Genomic DNA, 25231 nt, shown 5'->3' with positions numbered 1-25231 from the left:
CGGGAAGGATATCCAACCGACTGTGAAATAGATAAGTCATATAATTATCTTGATCCTTATACATAATGAAACATGTGTGAAATAGGTTAAGATTCAGAAAATTCCAATTTCGGTAGGACAAACCTTAAATCGATTTTAAAATCTAACGCTTCTGGCGTCTGGCCTAACATGGTGTAATTGAAACAATGATAAGATTTTTTTATTACCCGAATGATTTTGAAGAATTGGACGGAAAAGAAGTAACTTTCATCGCATCGAACAGTGAAACTGATTCAGAAAACAAATAAGTAGTATCATTGAGTATTGAGGTTTAATACTCAATGGTAGCATCTTTGAGTATTAAATGTACCACTCAATGTTAGTACGAGTATGTCCCTAGGCCACTTCATACATATAAGGTTACATCCCATAAAATAGAATTCTTTTTTGCAGATTTTCCGAATAGAATTCTCCAACCGCAAAATACACAAAATAATTGTTCCTTATCGCCAATCAGACCTGAAGAAACTCATTGTATAAATCATGAAAAGAATGATATTAACCCTTTACCCGTTTCTTATCTACCACCTTCATTCTTTGGCTACCAGCAACATCTTCAAATTCTACACAAAGAATCAATAAATGGTAATTAATTTCCTCATTTAGCAGAATTGATGAATTCCTATTTTTATATTTGTTATTTTGAATCGTATCATATAGGTGTCAGAAGTATTCCTCCTTCATGTACATCCTTATTGAGCACATTAAGAAGACAAAGAGGAGAAAAGAAACCTATACCAGAGGACTTAAAGGATGAGAAATATTATGAAAGAAGAAAAAGAAACAATCAAGCTGCAAAAAAATCGAGAGATGCCAGAAAAATGAGGGAAGATCAAGTAAGTTGACAATAACTACATATTGTATATCATCATTGTATTCATACAGGAATTGAGTATAGCGAATACATTGTTTTTCATTCAACTTTTGGTGTTAACCATTATACTTGATAACTATTATACATCCAAATAATAATATTATTAATATCTATTATCCTAATATATCTATCAGGATAATGAATAACGGTTCAATAGATTTAATTCCTACAGAATGTTTAATTTCTGGCCCAATAAGACTTCTCTTGGTTTTCTCCATCGAATTTAGTGATTCCAAAGACCCAGTAAAAAACGTAACAAGAGGGTGCATTGCCAAAATAGATAGCCCTATGAGATTTCACATTTAAAGTACTCGTTTGTATCAAATTCAGTGATTTCGTATGACCGGATTCTGAGATAAAAATAATAGACAATTTTCAAGGGCGGAATTCAGGGGGCTGTACCCCCGAAACAATAAGGTTCATAGAAAGGCTAAGTGGGATGGTCAACGGCCAGTTTCATAATAAAATGAAAGTCCTTTTAAGAAAGTTTTAAGCTTAAAGGGAATTCGAATTTGATTTGAAACTGGACGTAAGGATTTGTGTAACACTATGATGTTTTCAGGTATTTAAAAAATTCGAAAAAATATTTCTGGATGAAATTCTGAGAAAGTTGAAAATCAATAGCCATACCAAAGGCGCTTGAATCTAAAACCCAGGTGTTAGTTTATTACTAGGTCTTTATTGTACTTTAAAGCATCTCGCATAATAATTTCCACTTTTCAACTAGCTCAGTAACTCAATAACTAAAACTAAAATAACCTAGTGTATGTATAACTTTTTTTATATTGAAATAAAAATAGCTACAAAATGGCGTATGCGCCAGTCAAATTGCCTGCTGTGGTTTTCAATTTCTGGTACTTATCTTTGAGTAGTCATGGGGGGTTAATACTCAAGATACTTATTCAATTATGGAAAGTAGCTCTTTGCTTCATTTTTATGACTAAATAAAATCGTATGAAAATAGATCCACAAACACTTTGTCACTTATCTAGAGGTTGTTGAAAATTAACGATTATTTTAATTTTTCCTAAATCATAAGCGAATAAAAAATTTTCTTGGTCGAATAGAGAAAGTTGACATAAACGGAAAAAGAAGATTGAGGACATCCATCTCGTTTTTCTGAAAAAATTTTCCACTCCTGCATTGTCTCTTTGAAATTGGTAATCTTCTTATGATCCAGTTAAATTGGGTGATATTTCATTTTCGAAATCGAATAATCAAAAAATGTTCACAAGAAAATGATCTTTCCAACAACATATCGCAATGTCTCTTGATTTTGAGATTAGACCAGACCTCTGCTTCCTTCTCAATGTGACACCCTCCCTGTGTAGAGAATCGATTGAAAAAAAATCAATATTAATAGAAAATATGAACCGTCGCAATAAAATTGTCGCAACTCATTTAGATGAGATTTTTATACATACAGTCTATTCTATTTCTATTTTGGAATTGAAATTGGTAGGTAGGTACCTATATAAAATATTCCTACCTGTATCTGTCAAATTATTAGTTCAATTGATATTAATATTTCACATTTCACACTGATGGATTCAGTGGAAATAAAATGAATCAAATTGAATTTATGAATTTGGGAAATTCTTTATGAAAGCACATAACATGAAAAAATAATTATGCATTATACAATATAATTGAAGTAAATACATATTTTTCCTTGCAGGTGGCTTTAAGAGCAACAATATTAGAGCATGAGAATGCTATCCTAAGAGCTCAAGTGTTGACATTGAGAGAAGAGACATCAGCCTTGCGGAGATTGCTTTTACAGAAAAAAACCATCGAGATAGTATCAGGGGATGTTATGCGCTTTAGTGATCATGCATGATGATATCATGTAAGAAATTGTCATGAGATATTTTTATATTATATATAGAACGATCACGTGTGAAATGACACTACCTTGTTGATTTTTTGTGAATATATATATATAGTGTACGTTAAAATTGAAGCTGTAAATAAAAAATTACATATATTATTAATCAGATCGTGTTGAGACTACAATTGATTTAAGTTACCTAAGAAGACCAAGCACCCTTTTAATGGCGCTTTCGGTAAAATTTCCTGAATTTGTGGTATGTTGTAGATTTTTACCTTCCTGGCAAAAGTGTTCAGGGGTACAAAAATCGTATGTCTAGGTTTTCGGGATAAAGAGTGTAAAAGATTGAAGGTGTAGGCGTTAACGCCTTGTTCTTAAGTTGGAATATATTATAATTTTGTATTTTGAGGAGTCCCAAATATATTGCCATCAATATACGGACTCTAGAGCTCGTTTTTTGGCTATTTCTGGAGGTTCGTATTTCATTGTTTGCCATATAGGTACTCCGCATCTGAGACAGAAAGGGGCAATCGAAAAAAAAATGTTGTTGGTGTTCCACTATAATGTCAGCATTGTCATGATATCCGCTATGTATAACAGTTCAAAATTTTTTTTCACGAAAATCGTTATTTTTAGCAAGAAATCGAGAGAGATTTCATTTGTTGAAAATAAATCCAGCTATCTAAAAAAAATTCAATAAGTATATATTATGAATAGAAAGAAAGCTTCTTGTGAGTCAAATTTCAGGAGTGGCTTATTCTACCCTTGCACCACCAACTTTTTTTTTCGATTGATTTCACATGTCAGTTCTCTGGTTTCTAAGAAAAAATTAAAAATGATTGCTTTTCAGCAGTGGCGTAGCTTGCCTTAGAGGGGCCCTGTATCAAAATGTGTTGAGGGGCCCTAAGGAAAGGTGAAGTGAAAATAAAAATAGCAAAAAATGTTCGATTTGTATCGAAATAATTATATGTAGGTACCTATAATTAAAAGTTCTAACTCATACTTGATGCGAAAATAGCGAAATAATATACAAACAACATAAAATGATAAACAAACAAATAATAAACAAACAATACAAAAAATCAAAGATACACTTTTCTAGCCTTTATTTCAGCAAATCTATTTATCAAATCAGCCAGAGCTGATGACGATTTCAGTTTTTTAAGTTGTTCCTCTCTGCCGTCTATTGACAATAACGACATGCCTGAAAGCCGTTCCTATCCCATAGAAGTCCTCAGATAATTTTTTATGAGTTTTAATTTTGAAAAACTCCTTTCAGCGGTTGCAGTTGTAACCGGAAGGGTCAAAAATAAAAGGCATGCAGTAATAACGTCCGGAAAACTGGATGCAAGGCTATTGAATTTCATCAGGACTAATTTCAAAAGTTCTTTGATGGCACGAATTTTCTGAATTTCAGATTTTAAGTATTCGTATCTATCTGAATGATCAATTCGGTGTAATGAACGGAATTTTGAAATGAATGGTTGTTGGTTTTCTAGGCAGTTATTCTCAAAAATGCTATTGTAAAACCTGTAAGACGTTTTGGATAATATTTTTAGGAATTTTTTGCTTACATTCGGGGGCCCCTGAAGCCTGGGGGCCCCGTATCACTGATACCGCTGATACCGCGGTAGCTACGCCCCTGCTTTTCAGATGCCATCAATGGACGCTGTATTTAAGTATCAGGGGCTACTCAAAAAAAAAAAATTCCAGCCCTTGCAATTGGTGTGAATGAATTGCACCTCCTTCTTGGTAATATCATTTTTTTAAATATCCACAAAAGTGTACCTACCGAATTAAAAAACTAAATTTACATGATTTACACTGCGAACGATGAGTTTTGTACCACTATAGAGGTGTTTGGTTAGCACATTAGTATTCTCATATCAGTGTCTTCAGGTGTAAAAGAGCCAAACACTTAGGTACGTGTATTAGTTATTAGAATAGTAAGAAACTTATCGTAAGTGAAAATCATGGATAGTTTGGTTCTTTGATTCAATATTAGTGCAGGTATACAACCAGAGTAAAAATCAAAAAATTATTTTAATTAAAACATTATTCTGTATTTAATAATCCAGCAAGGGCGGATCCAGGATTTTTTTCTGGGGGGGCACAACGGACAGACGAGCAAAAAAATCAACAGTAACTGTGAGAAATGAACTTCACTTTTATTTTAAAAAGTTCAAGTATGTATAGAAAGATCCATCCGTCTGGGGGGGGCACGTGCCCCCGTGCCCCCCCCCTAAATCCGCCCTTGTAATCCAGTTACGCAATGAATCTTTGCAGACAAAATCAAAAACGCATTAGTGTATATTATTATATAAGAGTAACAGTGATTGGAAAGCGTATAACTGGATGCTGGATGGACCAGATTTCCTCTTTGGTAGCATTGAGTATTGAACTCATTGGTACAAGTGAAGTACCTAAACTATTAAGCGCCAGCTGTGGTAAAAATCTAACTGCGCTTGTCACAAATTTATTCATCCCAAACAACATTTAAGGAAAAATTTCCTTATTTACTGATACGCAAACTCTAACTCTCCGATTTTTACTGCGCGATTTCATTAATTTTAACCAAAGCGCATGTACCTCTACATAAAGACATTCAAATATCTAACCTCTAATCTGAAAGTAAAACGACTAATAAATAATCGGTTCTTTTAGACAGTTTATTTTTTTATTCTGAAGAGGACTTTCGATATGGATATAATTCAGATAGTTGATGCAATCGATAAATATGCAGAGAATGGAAAATATCGGGAACTTGGGGAATTCTTGTGTAATAATTTCGAAGTGAAACAAGTGAGTAAAATTGTTGTGTAGCAGTACCAATACTTCCAAATGGATATTTTCAGATCGTCACGTTCATTCAAGACAAAGTGTTAACATTAGAGTTCGTAAAGATTTGGAAAAATATGTTACTAGCCTTGTCTCATTTTCAAGAAAAGTGTATAACCATAATAACAGCAACGTTGAAGTTTGTTGATGAGAATGAAATACCAACTGCTCGAGTGAATGATTTATTACATTATATAATTAATGCCTTACCAAAATTTGAAACTCAGTATCTGGTTGCCCTCCTAAAATTTTGTTTGAAAGGTTTCCAAAATATGAATTCTTGTACACTCTGGTAATATTTTTCTATTTATGGTAAGTTATGTATTAATAGTTAAGAGAAATGTTTCAGCTGGAAAGATATATTTCCAGAAATAGTAAGCAAGTTATCTGAAAAAGAGTCTATTGAATTCGAAGGGAAATGTTTGAGTGGAAAAGAAGTTGAAAAGGAAGTTGTGAATATATTATGTTCTTTACAATGGGAGCCTTCCAGAGTTGTTATTGTTATCTCGATATTATGGTGAGCTGTCTACTGAATATTCTTCATATCGAATAGTGTAATATTTTTACAATTTTTATTTACTTTCAACCTCACACATGTTGCACAGATCATTTGTAGTTTTATGTGTATTCACAAAGTTTATTGATGAAACTTTTATGTGCAGAGGAGTTTTCTTCATGAACTATGAATTGAAAATCAATTCCAACCGAAAATAATCTTTTTAGTGAAATTCCTCTGAACAAAGAAGATCATATCAAAGTTCTGAATAAATTAGGTTCTTATATGGAATCCTTAATGCCCCAGGAGGTTCCAAGTTTCACATACCAGCTATTAAGGTTCTGCAAAACTCAGTGTTTTCTCTCTGTAGTTATAATGTTACAGCAATACTTTGGCTTAAGATTGTACAAAGCAATCATAGGTTCTGTTGATTTATCCATCGATGAAGGTAATTTTCTTCACTCAACTTTTTCAGGAGTTCAATACTTGTAAGAATCAAAACTTTTCATTTCAGATGAACAAAATAATGAAATAAAACAATACGAGGAAGCAGAACTTTCGGTTTTTTATCACATAAGGACGTTGGCATCTCATAATTCCTTTGCAATTAAAGATTATTTGGTATTTCTGAAAACGATCAATAAAGCTCCTGAGTTTATTCTTCATCCTTTTCATATTAAAGTTTTACTTGTTATTTTTGAGGTTGAAGATTACAGAGATAAAGTATGGGATATTCTGAAATCTCTAATACTGAGGTACTTCAATGAAAAATCCAAAAGAGAATCTTCAATTTGGTTCAGTCGTATGAGTTCCAAACTCATGGATATAGAAACTATAATTAATACTTTGATAAACAGCAGGTGAGTTAGCTATCAGATGAACTTTTTCATACACTCAGGGATTGTACTACTAAAATTTACTTCATTTGTCACATTTTTACAAACATCCATGAAATCTGGGAATTGAATCAGTTACCATGAATCGGAATCATGAAGGACTATGCCATGAATCTGTTAGATTAATGCCTTCATGTATTTAAGGAAAATTAACAGTTCATAACAAACTCTACGCTATTCATTGCCAACTGATCAGTTTTTTTCAGCACATCATTTGATATCTCAGAGAGTTTACTTAACTTTGGTTTGATGCTGTTGAATGTCAAAAGTGCACTACCTCATATAGTTGATTCTAATGTGCTAAGATTGTGGAATTTGGGAAAAACAATTGTTCAAAATATATTGCAGAAATTCTCTAAACATAATACTGCTATACTGGATCGAATATTGACAAATATGCGTGCAAATAAAAATATTGATTCGCATTTAGGTCAGTATACTTTGCATGAAATTATCAGTAACTTAAAATTATGAAATGGATATCATCTTTTGGCTAGAATTAATTCTAAGATCAATTCAACAAATATTTAATTACTATTAAAGCTTTTTGAAACGTTAATTGGCCCAGGATAACTAATGGTTATGCTTTGTTTTTCACAGAGTGCCTATCTGCATGTAAAAAAACTGTACTCATGGCAATGGTTACACAACAAAAATTTATGTATGATATAATGGAGGACTTGCAGCAAATTCCTGGAAATTCTGCCATCCTTCTTCTGGATATTGTTCTACCTTTGACAAAATTGAACAGCAATGTTAAAGACCAAACCATTTTACTCTTTAGAAAATCCCTCTACTCTAGGTAGTATAACTTGTTCTTTATGTATTCCTACTCTTCGTGCCTTATCTCTTCAAATATTAAAATTTGAGAGAAGAACTAGTAGATAATGGAGGAAAAAAATTATTTCATTTGAGTAACAGTAAAAAATGTAATTTTGAAGAAAGTACACTATTAGTTTTCTTTAGAGGTAATTAAATCAGTCTGCGGATGTACTGTTATGATCAGTAATAATGAATAATGTTCAAGGATATAATTATATCAATTTGAACATTATTCATCAATAACTAAAATAAAAATCAATTTTAATGAACATTTTGTGAGGATGGAAAAAAGTAAGGTACTTTCTACAGTTGAATAGAATAATAAAAATAAGTAATAGATTTATCATCCATTCAGATCTATTTAAAAACCAAATACATTTTACTTGAACTATTATTATATGCCTCTGAATGTGTCTGCATTTCAATATGAGTATATTCTCTTTAGTAAAACAGAAACCAGACAAATGGCAGTCGTTGGTTATACAAAATTGTTAATGAAGATTCCCATAAAGAATGTTGAAAGTTTGAGCCAAATGAGTAGTTCTTTGAGTTCTTCATCATCAGGTCCTTCTTTGTTCACACAGTTGTCCCTGAACCGAAGTCAATCACAAGGACACTTCAGTAACGAGGCCCTTAGTTGGGAGATTCTGAGTATATTGAAAAGATGCTTCATGCAAAAGCTCGAAGTAAGAAACCAATTATATGAAGGTAATTAAAAAAAGGACTTTTAAGTTGCAACCAACAACAATTTTTTTTCCATAGTTATGAAAAAAATGAAAAAAGGTAATTCATTCTCTTGAATGTTTCTTAGTAGCAACTATAAATTTCTCAAATTATTGAAATTTTATGAAATCATTTTGCTGAAGAAAAATTTTTTCAAAAGAATCATCAAATTGCATGATCCTCCTCTGAAACTAGTTTTTTTATTTCTGTTTAAATTGTGGTAATGTTCCACCCTGCAATTCAGTAATGTAATCGTTAAATACTTTTTCCAGGTCTTTTTCAAGCTGCTTATGAGAATAAAGACTTGAGCGTTCCCATTCTAGAAATTTTATGGACCCAGATTTCTAAATATTATATAATAGAAGAAGAAACTCTACCACCACTAGATTTTTCGAAACTTTCAATTGTCAAAGATATTAATGTTATTCAACAGGTAACTACACCCATTACTCATTTAATCAAATTACTTCAATAAAAATAGAGAAACTTTGCAGTTGAAATTTTTATGTATTCATGTCAGCAAATCATAAATTAAAATTGTTCAACTTTAAATCTTTAGTAAAATATTAATCTCAACAGTGCATATAATTTTTATGTTTGTAGGAAACTTTTGGAAAACTTTTATATGTTATTGGTCTAATCCTTGTACAAATTCAGAGTGAAGATTTTCCATCAACTGTAGAAAAATTTCAGATGGTTTTGGATTCCATTTGTGAAAGAATGATATCATGTGAACTTATACATTTTGAACTTGTAAGCATAATGATTAAAAATCAATAGAAAAATTATTTTAATCATGATAATTTTGTTGAATTCCAGGATGATGGGACAGATCTTTCAGATCCCTTACCTGAATGTAAAGAAAAAGTCATCATTCTACAAGAAGCAATGAGAGTTTGCGAAGCTTTAATAGCTTATAAAATTAAATCTTGGAATAATAAGTCAGAAAACAATGGCACCCAAATAATTTCTCTGTTCAAAACTCATAGTAGATTGCTTCATTTTGCCAAGGTAAAACAATGAAAACCTATACATGAAAAATGATTGATAGGGTTTTGATATCTCAATCATCAGATCTCAAATCTATACAAAGTTTCAATGAATATTTCTGACTTACAGAATATAGGAAAAGCTAAGAAACAGAGGAAGAAGAAGGATGATAATGTCCAGAAAAGTGCCTTGGCTTTCCGACTTCCTGAAACTGTTTTGGATGTGAATATATTGGTCAAGGCTTTGCAACTGCTGCATGAGTGAGTATTCTTAAAAAATGCATCTTAGAAGAAAATGAATAATATGATCGAAATTAATTTATATACATAACATACATCATAGAAAGGATAATGCCTTCGTATATTGAAGATTATAAATATTAATAATCAAAATTTATACAGATGGCGCTGCAGTATCCTTATACATCGCAGTGACTGGTATCCAAAAAAAGAGAAATCAATTTGTTCCATTCCCTCGAGTTGCTCTGACAAGGTCAAATAAGACTCAAACAGGGCAACATCTATACTTTTCTTGATAGAAGGGTCTTTCTGTTGGTACTCCAAATGATGATAGTTGGCTAATGCAAATTAGATCTTGACAATTCTTGCTTTTATAGCATAGATGCTTTGTACCTGAATTGATTTTATTTAATTTTCATCCGTCTTAATGATGGTGTTATCCTTTTTATGATAAATAATATAATTCCAAAATTTTCAATGTACCCAAAAGAACCACAAGTTTTCATACTTTTCTCAACTGAGAAAAGATATATATAACTATATATTTTTCTCTTATTGTTATTTTTTAGACCAGTAGTTGAATGGACATCAATGGTAGAGGCAAACGTAGTGAGATCCAGCAGAGAAATTCACAGGCATTTTTTTCAATCCATAAAACAAATATTCTCCAGTGCCAAAAACAAAAAGAGCAAAAACAATTTTGCTTGTCCAAGGATAAAGCCAGAAGAGGCATATGAAATTGCTTGTATTATATACAACAGATGCATAAAGAATTTGGATAATTACAAAGATTTTGACAGTATCAGTGCTATCGAAGCTGCAGAATGTTTCCAAATTATACTTGGTTTTGTAAGCCCTTACGAGGTTAATAAAGAGACTTTTGGTAAGTGGGGATGTTTAAGATGATTAACCTTGTCAGTGCAATCTTTTAGATCCTTTAAAAGATGAGGAGAGTCAATTATACTTGTGGAATATCATCAAAACATATCAAAAATTGTTTGAAGACCATGAAGAATTAGAAAACGAGGACCCTGAAATGAAGAAATTACCTCCAGTGCTTCTAAATACTTTGACTCTTTTATTTTCACTTATGCCATCAGAAATTAGTGGTTCTTCAAAAGAGGTATTTCATTCTGAATTCAATCTCCAGAGTTTTTCATCAAATAGTTCAGTAATTTTTTTTTGCAGTTTTATAATTGGATGGTACAATATGCAAAGGATCAGACACTTAGCAGCAAACCAAGTGCAACACTGTTCTTCTCACTTCTTTTCAACATGCACTTGAAATATGAACTAGACTCTAAACTTTTCAAATGTATAATTTCAAGTATTGGGAATGTACTTGGTATGACACGAGAGGTAAATTATGTTAAGTTTTTGCCACTTTCTCAATTATTTTGAAGAAATTTGCAAATATATATAGAATCTAAGTCTTTAATATACTTTTGAACTACTTGACAACTAAACAGATTAATTTATTTTACTGAAATAAGCAAGTATTCTTATTCTATTTGCGAATGAGCCTATAATATCAAACTTAAGGAAAATTCCACACTTAGTCTTTATGTCATATTAGGTGCAACAATTCAATAAACAGTATCAATAATTATTATTTTCATTTATAGGAAGAGGGAGAAGCAGAAGAAGAGTGTTTCAAAATAGTCAACGAGATCTCTGTTAATAGTGCATTCACAACAATAAACAATGCTCTTAAATCATTGCTGGACGATGTAGAAATAATTTTAACAAAACTAAAATGTGAACATAGTTTCAGAACGCATGTGCCAGTTTATGATAGCACAAAATTCAAGAAATTAACAGCAACCGCTGCACTATGTAGGAGGCAAAGCCTTTCCGAGAAGGAAGCAAGTGTCTCCGAGTTACTTTATGTCATAGCAAAACTTCTTGATGGTCTGACCGCTGCGATAATCCCACCAGGATTGATGGCTGAGCTTCTTCTTCGAAATATCATTCAGATTTATTCCATACTAGTGAATTTCGCAAAATATTTCAGCACACTATCAACTACTGCCAGCGCAGCTATGAGGGGTGCACGGTGTGTATTTATTTTCAAATTGATCTGAATTGATCAGTGAAAAACGATTTCATTAAAACATTAAAAAGAAAACCCATAACTATCTTAAACAGACACGATCATGAAAATTTTCTAATTTTGGAATAATAATTGAAAGTTGAATGTTTTATAGAATCTGATTGATCAATGAGTATAAGGAATAACTCATTATTTGTGTTATTTCAGCTTTGAAGAATTGGTCAAATTTATTGGACGACAGTTATCTCCTGATATAAACTTCTTCATATTGCACTTAGAAGAAGAAGATAAGAAAAACCAATTAGCTCAAACCAAGAAGAAATCACATGGTGTTACTTCCCGCAAAGAAGAAATATTGAAAAATACTCGTTGCATACCCAAACTGGTTTATGTGATGGAACAATTTAGTAAATGTATAATGCACCTGTCTAATAAAACCAAATTTGATTTACATAAATATATTGGTCAAGGAACAACTCGAGATTTCAGAATTCTAGTTAATGAGCTCGATATTCCGGAGAAAGATGAGAGTGATTCACAAGAGAACAATGAAAATGAAGAATTAGATGGTGGTCAAGAAGATAATGAAGATCTTGATACTCCAGTGAGTCATGAAGATAATGATGATAGAATAGAGGAGAAACTCGATGACCTAGACGAAGAAGAACAACAAGACAGTGATAATGAGGACATATTGGAGAGTTCTACTGAGGATAATGAAGAAGATAATAGGAGAATGCCGCCACCCAAGAAATTGAAACGTTAATATATGTTTCAGTTCAATATATATTATTTTTCAATAAATATGTGCTTGTATTAGTACAGTATTGCCTGCATACCAAATAAGAATAGTTAAAGTTTTGGTTTATGTAGATATTTTTTACTAAGAAATTCTGTAAGAAAAGTGATCAGTATACATTCTTGACCATCTTAATACATATTTCAAAGGACTGTTGGCATTTAGAAAACTTAATGAAGGAATATCAAAAACTTTATTTGATTTTTAGAAATCACAAGAATTAAACTTAACACTAAGATCACAATCTACACAACTTGTAACTTGCATATTCACTATTATTATTAAGGTTTAACGATGAAAAATATAATGAACATGATTAAAATTCATAATGAAAAACGTTAAGAATAATCAGTGAGGTATGGTTTATGACCTGAAGGTGGTTAGTCAGTCAAAATATGAGTGCTCTAGGCAACGAAATCCAAGGGTCTGTTGAATCCGCCTTTTCTGTTCATATATTGTCTGTATTTACGTTTTAAAATTACATGGACAGTTCCTACATCGTTGCCTTCAACCTTCTTGCCTTTAGTTGAATCAAAAGTGCAGAAGCCCATGAGTTTCATCATTTCCTGTTCATCTGCTGTTTTCCCCTCAAGATCTGCAGGAGTTATCAGTGGTCTTTCAGGAAGTGTATTCTTTTTTTTGAGTCTTTCTACTGACCTAGATCTACTTCTTGATCTGCTACGAGTATAATGACGTCGAATATCCCTATCGTTAGAATATCTCCTTTTGTCCCTAGATCTGTCCCTCGATCTCGATCTTTTCCTCCTGTGATGTCGATCTCTATCCCGTTCACGTAAATCCCTGTCTCTATCTCTCTCTCTATCCCTGTCTCTGTCCCTATCTCGCCTTCTGGATTCGAAGGGAGACTTCGATCTACTACGTCTGCCCATGATATTCTAAAAACTAACACACCAATTAAAGTTTGAACTTATTGAAAAGAAACAATACGCAAAAAAAATATTATTTTTACTTGTTTACCTATAAAAAATTGAACTGCACTTTTAATTTGACAACTGTCAACAAATCGATATAAAAACGTTCTCTCATTTTTAGTTGTGCTTTTTTACACTCTAGCGCTAGTGTGCCATTGCGTTGTTGCCTAATGTGCATTAGAAAAGTTGGAAGAATGGAAATTGACTACTTTTTCTGAAGAATGGAAATCAGATTTTTCCAATTATTTTAATAACTGAGAAAGAAGTACTTGAATAAAATATGAAAATCACTTGCTTTTATTACTTGAAGTTCTTTAGGCAAAAATATAGCGATTTGAATCTTACTTATATATTCTTTCTTCTTTCAAAATAAGTACGAAATGACTCGATATCAGTGACTTGTTTTTTTTTTGTTAGAGGAGAATTTTCATATTCCTTGTCCTTGTATTCTTAAGTATATTTTCAGTGTTCTGTAATTTCCGAATTTTGATACGAAAATGATTACGATTATTGGTTTGGATTCATTATACATAGGTAGTTTATTATATTCTTTATAATATACATACTAATATTTTATATTGTGCCTACTATATAAAAATGGGCTAGGGCTAGAAATTTTTAGAGTATAGATTAAGAATACGAATTAAGTTCGTCAATGGATAAAATCTGATGATTTTAGGAGTTATAGGCATCTGAATTTTTTTCTCAATATTTAGAAAATGCCGCACCGAAGGAATCGAAGTTCAGCATATCGTTGTTGCGTACCGATACAAACAAGAATTGCATACAATTTTACGAGGATCGTACATCACAAAAAATCGAAAAAATAAAAGAAAAACTGTTTGATATAAACTATCCGCATATGCCCCTCAAATTCTGATAATGATTTTACAAAAAGCTCTGGGTATTAACTTGATCTATATTTTTAAATATTTTTTCGGAAAATTGAGCAGCTTGGATGGTTATTCGCTTTTGTTATGAATATGAACAAGTTTGCAAAGCTCTTGACTTCGCATTAGGGCGTTTCTTATTTTTTCCACATAAAAATATGTATAATCCTTTAACATTTTGTAAAACTTTATGTAGACTTAAATCATCTGCGGCACATCCAAGCGGGATAGTTTTTTTCTGGAGAAATTTGAATTTTAAATTTCCTTCATTTTATCGGAATGATTCAATCGAATTCAATTATTAAAAAATCAAATGAAGAAAAGATATCGAAATATTCATTTGAAAAAATGTGTAATCATAATAAAAAAATATCACATTGGCAACGCCGGAGAAACTGAATCATCGACGTTCCACCACAATGTTTGAAATGTCTATACAAGCGAATGTGCTCCTTATAGCCTGTGCAATAAGAACCATCCAAATAGTTGAAAACTTGTATCTATTAAATTCCGGTGAGGATTGTGCGCTTGCGCAACCGGTATGAAATAAGTGCTATGCTTGTAAAAGAAAAACCATTGGGATCGGGATTTGGAATAGGAATAATTGGTTGTGTTTACTTTATACGGAAGAGTGGGACAAAACAAGAATTGTACCTTTCAGGAATTGTCAAATAACCATTGTTTCAGATATCCTGGAAGATATTTTCCGGTGTTGTAAACGGCCGCCAAAATACGACCAATCGATGATGCGTATGCCCGATCTCGCAGAGTCGAAACGAATTGACTTTTAGTAGTTGTAGTGTCATTTTGTGCGAGAAGGGATTTTGGAGAATATTTGTGTTGATACAAATAAAAGGGAAAGTGTTGGATTAACCGGAGTGACAAAGGTTAGTTACATAATTTGCGTATATTATGCATGAATTGCGAAACACGATTTAAATTTTAATTGTAATGACAAGTACACGAATTGTAACAGGGGTGTGTCTTGAACTTCCCATCGAAATTTATTTTTCATTCCACACCTGTTCAAATTTTAGACTTTTCAGTCTAACTGAATGAATATTTTGAAATGAAATATCTGAATTCCAGAATATAATATAGTTGTGCACGTAAGTAAGAGGTTAAAGAAATTCAATACTGCCTTAAAGGGACGCTGCAGTCTTGACAGTTTTTTATATCGGTTATTTTGGAAGGATTTTGTTTGATCGAACGGTAATCTTTTAAAAATTGAAATTCTAAAAATACTAATTATGTGACAAAATATGTAATGAACACCCGAGGAGTTTCCCGGATCGAGTAACCTGTGAAAATGTATTATTTTCACCTTATTTTCAAACAGAAAAGTTGTATAATATTGTATAAGTAATTTTAATTGTCCCTACACATATATTCAATATAGGCATATAAGTACCCAAGTTTTTCGTCAAATCGTGAGAATAATTTATAAATGTAATCAATACATATTCTTGATAACGATATTGAATTAGCGATAAATCGTAAATAATAAATTATTGTCTCTTATTTTTTAATCTTACGCGATGAAAGAAGTTCATGCATCTGTTTAGATAAACAGTAAACAGTCGGTGAATTAATCGGAAAGGAATAAAATCGATTATGTATTGTTGAAAGAGAGGTATTGAAGATGCTCAACTGGATTTTTCTGTTGTTTAGGATATTGCTGAGTATTTACGCAATAAAAAGTTTCTTTACTTTATTTTTCGTTTCTGATAACATCCCTTCGAAGGCCTCTGAATTTGGATTGGGATTCCCAATATGTTTATGCTATGTGAAAAAAGTAAACAATTAAGTTTTCATGTCACGGAGTGAATGTTGGTAATTAAACCTAATGATGCTGTGCATGGCTTTGATTACCCAATACTTTTGTTTGAGAAGACCCAGATGAATTGAAAGAAGTGGAAGTTTTTCTACTCGAAAACAAAGAGGTTTGCTAGGTGGCAATAGCAAATGAAAGAGTAACGAAACAAAATTGAATTCTCGATTGAATTTATTCAAAAGTGAGAAAAAAATTGCATTCTGTTGCTGCTGAACCTATTTTTCACTGGCTACTGCACATGCATTTCGTAAATTCTATCCCCGATTCTATCTATATAGGTTTCCAAGTACCTATATGAATATTGTCAGATTAAATTTCATCAATTCTATAGATCTTTCCCATAACTGTAAGTGAATCTGTTAATCATTATATGAGCTCGATATATTGACATAATTCCATTGATTAGGAGTGTCTGATATATCTCAAGCCCTTATCTCTACTATTGGATAAATGAGTCACGTCCTTAGGTGTAATAGGAAGAAGTTCTGATATGTTTTATTATGGATCATACATAGATGTAATGCTATACCTTCACATCCTTTGTTTACGGTCTATCAACAAACGGGAGGAAGTATGTTTCACACTCTTTGATTCTCCCCGAATTTGAATGACCTCTTTCGGAACAACCCGTTTAAGCCGAAAAAAATGTAAAACTCGGGATGGGTGAATAATCTTTTTGTCCATTGATTTATCAACCTCACATAAGGGGAAAATAAAGGACTTGAAAATGATTAACCGACTTCATAGTCAGCTGATACGAAACGCCCTATACTATTTTTTGGTCATCCTTCAGATTCGATAGAAACTGTACCTCGTATCTTGAGTAGGAAAAAATCGGCATCAACTCTACGGATGCTCTTTTTGCTCTACTCGTTTGTGCTCTATCAAACTGAATCACCTAATCTAAAATTCCATAAATAATGAACTTCTCAAAAAATTGGACATTCGAGAGATATACCTACTCTCGTACCTACTTTTGGCAGTTGATTGGAATTTTCAGTATTGTTGTACATACCATGTGGAGAGGCGTACGTTTGAGTATTACATACATACAAAATATGGTCCTCATGATACTTCATGGCAGAACTAAAAAATTCCAAGAAATCTTGTAGGTGCATGCTATTTTTTGAGGTCCTTATGTGCGATAAGGGGCCATTCAAACTCCTTTGGTGTTGTGTAGTATCAATTGTAACTAGTATAGTATAACATACATTCAGAAGCCTTTCAGCTTGAACAATCGGTGAGTGGTTAAACGAAGGTACAACTCATCAAGAAATTGCCTATACCGTTTCTGGTTCCGCGAAGTTAAGTTAGTAGAGCGTTGAATCGCTATCGTACTAGTGAAAGTGCTGTATAATATTCATGGACAGCAAGACCTACAATTGTCGCACAAGATCGGCTATTACGGTTAACTACACGATGAAATCTCATCTTCAGATCATCCAGAATTGATAGCTGATTCCAGCAATTTACCGATAGGATAGTTTCTGGTGGAACAATCTGAGGGCTAGAGACATGAGAACTGACTATTTTCGATGATGGCCCAATCTTTTGGGTAGGGATTTGTTTTAATGGGTGTACAGATCTAATTATCCTAATTAACGCAACTATGACAACAGTGAGGTATTGTGATCTGATTGTAGAAGAAATCCAAAGTAATCCAGATTTGAATGTTCATCCACATTTTGTGGTAATATCACAGGAAGGCATACTAAGAACAGAAATAAGAATAATAAAATCTGATTCAGTACTAGTTTGAGTTTTTCTTGAGAGTATATCGGGAAATGTTACATTTATGGCGCGGATGCTGCATTATTAGAAACTAATCTTCAACTGGTAGATGGCGATCATCTGAAAGCCATCATAGTTGTTCTTAGTAACGCTGCATAAACCGAGGCATAAACCTACCATTCGTCTCAAAGAAGATACTGAAAAAAAAACCCTGTGAAAGACCCGTAGAAATAACCTGCCATCATGAATATATAAACAGAAAAAAAATTAATAAGTGAAAATAATTGAAAAATCCGCTTTTGTAAAATCTTTAAGGATCACCTTTTTGAGTGGATATATTATTAAATAGAATGAATATGCGAACAATTATCGAATTTGTTAGACAAAATTCTTAACGTAACAATATTGACACCGATGCTATTGGAAAACTATCTACTTCTGGTATTTCTGCGATATGGATAAGGTAGGAGAGATAACAAAACAGGTGAGTCGCTGTGGTGGAACTTTCTTTTCTGTTCCCCTGCCAAGGTTACTATTTCTCAGACTTCCCTAGACTTTATGGAAGTAACCTTCTCCTGAAAAAAAAAGCTAGGATTACAAAAATGAATAAACATTTTTATTGAAGATCGTCTTGAGAATAGAATCCGCCTAATCAAATTTCTTTCCATTTCTATTTCACTGGAAAATTCCAGTCGAATGCACATACAAGCTCATGAGTACCTTCGCAGCTTTGTCTCATGATGCTCAAAATTATGAACTGTCTGTAACAGAGGAAGCTCATCTGCAGTATATTCTCTTACATCGCAGGTGGAAACCAATCAAAGTTATGAACGAAATTTCGTATGGTCCTGGCCATTTTCCAACTCCGGTATATCGGTCGAATTCGAATAAATGGCCGCTACTAAAACGTGGCCTTCCATTCGATGTGATAAAATTACGTTATTAACCACTTACTAGATGACGTCATCCGTTTATATGATCTTCCAACAGAACATATCCAGCCAGACGATGGAGATGAAGATTTCACCGCGAGTTACATAAGCAAACCGGCGTGGCCGAGGTTAGTAGTCAATTAACCGGACCCGGAATAACTATTTTACCGATAATCTTAATTATTGAGTCGTATGCATAAAGAAGAGTATTTGCTTTTACTATAATACTATCTTTGTCAGTTCCTTATAAAATGTATAATTTCTTTTCAATAAACTGAAGTGAAAGCATTTACTACTTCTTTATGCATATGGCCCATTGGCATTACTTTGAGTTGGTATAGCTATACGAGGTGTATGCGACATGTTCGGTTTATCTGTATACGGAGAAAAACGGTACATAATTGGATTTAATATAGATGGTGGTCTTTAGGCGTGTAAAGCAATTTGAAATTTCGAAATGCAATAAAATATACGGCTTACGCAGTTATAGCCGTGATATTGGGTGGGCTACTGGTTTCTTTTCGACATTTTCAATAAATTTGCTAATTGCTAATATTTATGGAAATGAGTGGTTTCCGTTGAGCTTCTCATAGCGCAAGATCGACACTATACAGAGTGGCTCGGAATCGGGAATCAAAAAGAGATGTGTCTGAGCGTTTTCATAAAATTCCGAGTAAAATTCGGTAATGTCGACCGCTGTTTTGTTTTCAATGACCCATTCTGTGATAGCGAAACAAGTGTGGTAGATAAATAACTCTTGTTTGTAAAAATGATGTATGTACATAATTCAGTTTTTTTTTTTTATTTCATCGACGCACCGTTCAATTGAACCATACATTAATGTTCTTAATGATCTGCCAAATGTGGAGGAAAAAATGTATAAAAGCCTGAGTGGCCAACCAGGCGCGTACCTAAAAAAGTGTGTTGGGAGGGGGGGGGGCTCAGCTAACATCCACTAAAAGAGGAAAATGTAAAAAAACATTTATTTTTATATCGATAAAAAATAATGAAGAACAAATAGAAAAATTTTAAATTATGTCAGAATTGACTAGTTTTTAGTTATTGAATAAAATAAAACATTGATTTCTTGTAAATATAAATCTATAAAAAAGAAAAAACGAATATTAAAAAATTTGTTAGTTTTTAGTTATTAAATAAAAGCTTCAAGCGCCTTGGGCCAGCATTAGCAAATCTGGTCACAACCATTTTTGTCTCAATGACTCTCTAGTAATTTATGTGCATTAGAGCTAATCCATTCGAGCAGTTTTCTGCCATAGCTTCTGAAGGTCTTAAGTCTCCTTAAGGAAGAAAAACTGCGGTCTGTTTCTTCAGCTTTTGTTACTGGGAGTACACAAAATATTTGAAGTAATATGTACAAATTTGGGTAAAAATCTTCGCAACATTTCTCAAGAGCTGAAAGTGCTGATGAACGACATGATTCGGGATCATTCGTTGTTGAAGTGATCCACTTTTTTTCCATCTTTTTAATTCACTGGAAAGAAGATCCTTGTCACTGTCTGGTTCATCAATACCAGATATTTCTTGCTGTATTTCACTGTCGGAAAGATTATTTAACGTTGCTGGAATAATGCACTGCAGCGAAACAACTCTTTTGATAAATGAGGAATATTTGGATGCCAATTCATTCACCCCGATGGCTCTAGAGAATTTTCCACCACCCACCACGAACAAAAATTCTTGCGAATTACCTTGACATTCAATAGATGGCTCCTTGTAGCTTCATATAATAATGTTATTGGTGTTTTTCTTATTTTACTCGAACAATACTTGAAAGTTCTATGTGCTGAATGATCATGAGGGACCTTTTGCAAAAGCCTTGGGGGGGCTAGAGCCCCAATAGCCCCTCCCTGGGAACGCGCCTGTGGCCAACTATTTAAAAAATATGCAGATATCCAAATGATACAATGCTTCTTCATAACTTATAAAAATAGCAGATTATTACTATTACTATGTACATTAAAGAGGAAAAATCATTTCTTTACTTAAACTGCACCTGCTCGATATTTTATGAAATGAAATATTCACCACATTTCAAGATGAGAAAAATAGCAACACTATTGTTTGCTTATTTATTGGTATATTTAATGAAAAATATACCATGGAAAACCGATAAATTTAATTTATTTGTTACTCTGTTGTACAGAAACGAAACGTAATTCAGAAATCGTCATTAAAAAAAAATAAATGAATTTCTACATTGTTCTCGTTTCTGGCTCATCCTGTATGTCTAGGTCAGATTTGAGACCCGCTCAGGGCATAAAACTTATTGTAGAAACTGGAGTGCAGTAAAATTCAAGGTTATACTCTGAGGGAAATTATCATTAGAAATGAAAAGCCAAAGTGAGAATACGTGAAATGATAGATGATTGAAAGTTTGTAGTAGGATTTATTGGGCTATTTGTTTTGGCTTATTCTACCCAACGTTTCCCTGAAGACGGTCGGCGAATGCTAGCCGAAACGAAAATGATGAAAATAGCCAAATAAATCCTAATACAAGCATCACATCCACCACACACACGTCTTCACGTCAATTCGGAATTCATTGTATAGAAATAGTAGTGGTTGCCTTAAAAAAAAAACGTTTCCGCATTCCCTTGGAGTCTCATCCTCTTAGGTATATTTTTAGACCTTCTTTTCCAGGTTGAACTTAAGGCCAATGTGTTGTTTTCCTTCCTATCGCTACTAGCTTTGTTCTTCTGTCTTTGAGGGAGTTAAATTTACGATTGAATATGTGGTATTCGACTAATATGTGCTTTTAACACCGATCGAGACGTGAGGAAAATTAATTCCAAGCCAAGTTGGTCAGTGGTCGGCGAGGAATTTCATATGAGTAATGATCTCAACTTCCTCTGGAAGTAACGGAAGATTTTATTGAATGTTTGACAGGTCACAAAAATTTATTTATGCTTTTGGCATTATTCTATCATGATTTAAGGTTTTTGAGAAACAAGAGACCTGGGCCTGTTGCCGATAGATTGTCATTGGGTAACTGAAGAATGATTTCTGAATACCGAGCCCCCATTGTACATGTTGTCGAGTAAATTGTATTACTCCGATTAAAAGTACTGGAATTCCAGGACTACTATAGGACAGATATATCCAAAATGATTATTTATCTGCCTGTTGGGTGATCTGCGAGTTCTGCATTACACTCACCCAAAGATTATAGCATTCACCTTTTGCAGCTATTCAAAAACAATGCATTATCAAATTATTATAATATTTTGTAGGAAGCTGGAAGTAGATCAACGATCAACCTGATCAACACTCGAATTCAATTCAGATAGATAGCGCCCGTTAATTGAAAATCAACAGGTGCTAGGTCCTAGGTCATCTAGCAGATCACAGATCACCATCACCCAAAGCAAGAGTATATGCTAACTATGGTTTCGGTCTAATTTGATCTCGTCAGAGCAACACAACTCATACTCCGACGACAATGGAATGAATCGACGGCCCTTTTATTCAACGTCGGTAGCCGGTATGGCGAAAAAATACACTCTAGCGACATCTGACAAGGAACAACTCAATTGGCTTTCCTAACTCTCTCATTATAATATACTTATAGACTCGGTTATAGAAGTCGAAATTTCTTGTTCAATTGTTTAAAGTTGCCAGTGGACAGATTATTCTGTTGTGGACTCTGGATTATTCGGGAAGGGATCTTATGTTAACTAAAAAATCTTGTTATATATGAAGTAAAATGCAGTTTTTGAGAGATTAACATATAATTGATCCCTTGGATTATCGGTTGGAATACTAATCGGCAACTGGTAGGTTTTTTCTTCCTTAAAAATTACTAGAATTTGATGTTGAATCAATCCATAAAACGGGTCAACACCAAATTTGACTTTGACTGCAAAGCATAAAATTTCGATAGTTTAGATCCTAATTAGACGAAAAAAAAATATATGGCATGAAAAAGTTCGCTTCTGTGTTTAGGAGACTGATTCAACGATATCATTTACAATAACTACAAGCAACATGTAGAGCCCATGGCTTGTCTTGATTCCAAACAGGAAAGTCAAAATATGCTTCATAGGCTTCAGAGAAGACGTGAAATGTCTTTAATTCGTATTTCACGTCACGAATTATAATAAATTGACCACATATAAAACAAAATGCATCAGCATCGTATTTACACTTTCTTGACGACATTTGAAGTTTGTCTGGGCTTGTATATAACACCTTATCGTTGTTTATGACTCGAGTGCCCACTAGTGGCACTTTGTAAGGGTAAACACCCCACTCTCATCGCGCGGTTTTTGAATTATTAAAAATTATAAAAAAAATGAAGAATGAGTATTAATACTATAACTATCATAAAATACCAAGAAAAGGTATTTTCTTTTCGTTTTTGTGCATAATTAACCGGAAAATTCTAGTATAAACGTTAGGACAATGAACGAAAAATTTTTTGTAGAGTCGTGTAATCAATAAATTGATTATTTAAAATCTTTAAGATAAGAGCCATATGAAAAATATAGTAGATACTTAGGAAGGAACAATTAGTATTAACGAAAAAAAAAAACAAATGAGTATTTTTACCATGTAATATTGTAGGAAATAGCCGATAGCCGAAAATAAATGATTTTCGATTTTTTTTTTTGACAACAGGGCATTTGCACGTTCGAAGCTCGTTTGGAGCATAAATAAAAAAAATTTTTGAACAATATCAACTACTTTATTTGAGTATTCCGATTTGTTTGTTGAAATAGCAGGAGTTGAGAATATTTGAATAACAGAAAATTACGAATCATAAAAGAATGAGTTCACAGGATACCAGAAACGAAAAATGACGTTATCATTGGTAATTGCGGGCTATGTGTAGGCAGTTATTATTTTGTCATTAAATGTAACCAGTTGTGGAGTTCGAACTGAAAAGAATTGTGATGTGGATGAACTGAGCTCGTGAAATTTTATTTGACTGTGGGTGAACTATTTGCCATTTTTGGATGTTTATGGTCATGGTTGGACAAAGTGAAACTGAAGTTTCCTCTTCGAAATCCGTTAATATTTTCAAATAAATATTTTTTTGCCTATTTTTTAATTGCCTTTCATCAACATCGTCGATCTACACAACATGGGAAAAAACATCTTTTTTATTTTTATCATTTTATCCACGAAGGGGGCACGTCCAAGTATGTGAATAACATTTTTCCTTTCCAATGGAATAACTATCGAACGCTCGACTAAACGAACACCGTGTGACGCAGAAGTGGGTTTTTAACCGTAGTTTTTTTTTATTATGAAACCTTAATACATCAAGTTTTTCTTACCGCTCAGGCAGTTTAGCCTTGTTACTCGACTGAAAGAAGTCTGCCATTGTGTTTCGAAGAACGAAGAACCGTTACGAGATCTACAGGTCACCTACCCACCTGTCTGATGACTGTACACTTGATAATAATTGCAATTCGTCGGTTTATACATTACAGGCTGCTTTTTCAACCGGTAATTTCTTGAGAGGTTACTTTGTGTATGCTTGATGATACCGATGTCACTTTGTAAGCATTACTTTGAAGAAAAACGCGGCTCAAAAATTGGAGTGAAAATTTTCTATTTGCACTTGAATCAAATGTTCAGTAATTCTGTTGAGAGGCGTACGAAGATATATTAAAAAATTCTTAGCCTACTATAGAACTAAACGAAATTACAATGTCAAAATGTTTTATCATTTAACATATTCTCCTCTCAAAATTGGATACAGCTTTTATTCCCTCCTCGTTGGAAGAAAATTTACGACCTTTTAAACTTTTTTTCAGTTGAGGAAAGAGATGATAGTCGGATGGAGCCAGATCTGGTGAATAAGGGGGGTGTTCTAGTAATCCAAACCCTAAATCACGAATTGTGTGCAGGGGCGTTGTCCCGCAAAAAAAACCACCTTTGGATAGCTTCCCGCGTCTTTTCTCTTGAATTTTTTCCCGTAGAGTGGTCAGTAATGTCGAATAGTAATCTCCGGTTATTGTTCTACCCTTATCCAAAAAATCAATCATGATTACTCCATGACAATCCCAAAAAACTGAAGCAAGAACTTCTGCAGCAGATTTTTGGTCACGAAACTGCTTAGGTCTTGGAGAACCAGAGTGTCACCATTCCATCGATTGTTGCTTTGTTTCTAGATCGTAGAGATGTACCCAAATCCCATCCATAGTTACAGTTCGGTTTAAGAATTCTACATCGTTTTCAAATCGAGCATAGATCGAACGCGGTGCTTCAACCCTTGCACGCTTTTGGTCAACATTCAAACATTTTGGGTTCCATTTTGCAGCAATTTTTCTCATGTGCAAATGA

The 25231-nt window shown here is 33.2% G+C and overlaps 4 protein-coding genes across 7 annotated transcripts in view; 3 read left to right on the top strand and 1 right to left on the bottom strand.

Moving 5' to 3' along the window:
* Positions 1 to 320: 320 nt before the first annotated feature.
* LOC123315990 (hepatic leukemia factor-like) lies at positions 321 to 2770 on the top strand. The gene is made up of 4 exons (XM_044901901.1): positions 321 to 357; positions 433 to 624; positions 700 to 875; positions 2592 to 2770. The coding sequence occupies exons 1-4, from the start codon at positions 321 to 323 to the stop codon at positions 2751 to 2753; spliced, it is 567 nt and encodes a 188-aa protein (XP_044757836.1). The 3' UTR covers positions 2754 to 2770.
* Positions 2771 to 5318: 2548 nt separating this feature from the next.
* LOC123315223 (Fanconi anemia group I protein) lies at positions 5319 to 12620 on the top strand. The gene is made up of 17 exons (XM_044900834.1): positions 5319 to 5546; positions 5600 to 5874; positions 5932 to 6099; positions 6306 to 6526; positions 6593 to 6938; positions 7181 to 7404; positions 7575 to 7776; positions 8242 to 8504; positions 8792 to 8952; positions 9123 to 9272; positions 9339 to 9530; positions 9639 to 9769; positions 10318 to 10631; positions 10681 to 10871; positions 10937 to 11107; positions 11374 to 11804; positions 12009 to 12620. Exons 1-17 carry the CDS (start codon positions 5445 to 5447, stop codon positions 12565 to 12567), a joined length of 4101 nt encoding a protein of 1366 aa, XP_044756769.1. The 5' UTR covers positions 5319 to 5444; the 3' UTR covers positions 12568 to 12620.
* A 154-nt stretch (positions 12621 to 12774) lies between these two features.
* Positions 12775 to 13702, bottom strand: LOC123315224 (U4/U6.U5 small nuclear ribonucleoprotein 27 kDa protein-like). 2 transcript variants are annotated; one of them, XM_044900835.1, is made up of 2 exons: positions 13579 to 13702; positions 12775 to 13503 (listed from the first exon to the last, which is right to left on the bottom strand). In XM_044900835.1, exon 2 carries the CDS (start codon positions 13488 to 13490, stop codon positions 13005 to 13007), a length of 486 nt encoding a protein of 161 aa, XP_044756770.1. In that variant the 5' UTR covers positions 13491 to 13503; positions 13579 to 13702; the 3' UTR covers positions 12775 to 13004. The 2 variants fall into 2 exon arrangements, with proteins under 2 accessions (XP_044756770.1, XP_044756771.1); XM_044900836.1 differs by having other exon boundaries at positions 12775 to 13496; positions 13579 to 13670.
* A 1237-nt stretch (positions 13703 to 14939) lies between these two features.
* LOC123316066 (protein hu-li tai shao) overlaps positions 14940 to 25231 on the top strand; it is a 41072-nt gene continuing 30780 nt past the window's right edge. The window contains exon 1 of one of the 3 annotated variants that reach the window (XM_044901995.1): positions 14940 to 15309. The gene's annotated coding sequence lies outside the window, so the exon portion shown is untranslated. The remainder of the gene's footprint in view (positions 15310 to 25231) is intronic. The other 2 variants (XM_044901993.1, XM_044901994.1) reach the window with 2 other exon arrangements.

Source organism: Coccinella septempunctata, chromosome 6 (assembly GCF_907165205.1).
Source record: "Coccinella septempunctata chromosome 6, icCocSept1.1, whole genome shotgun sequence".
In the NCBI taxonomy this organism is placed as follows: Eukaryota; Metazoa; Arthropoda; class Insecta; order Coleoptera; family Coccinellidae; genus Coccinella; species Coccinella septempunctata.
Note: the sequence above shows the minus strand (reverse complement) of the source record. Positions and strands in the feature narration are given on the sequence as shown.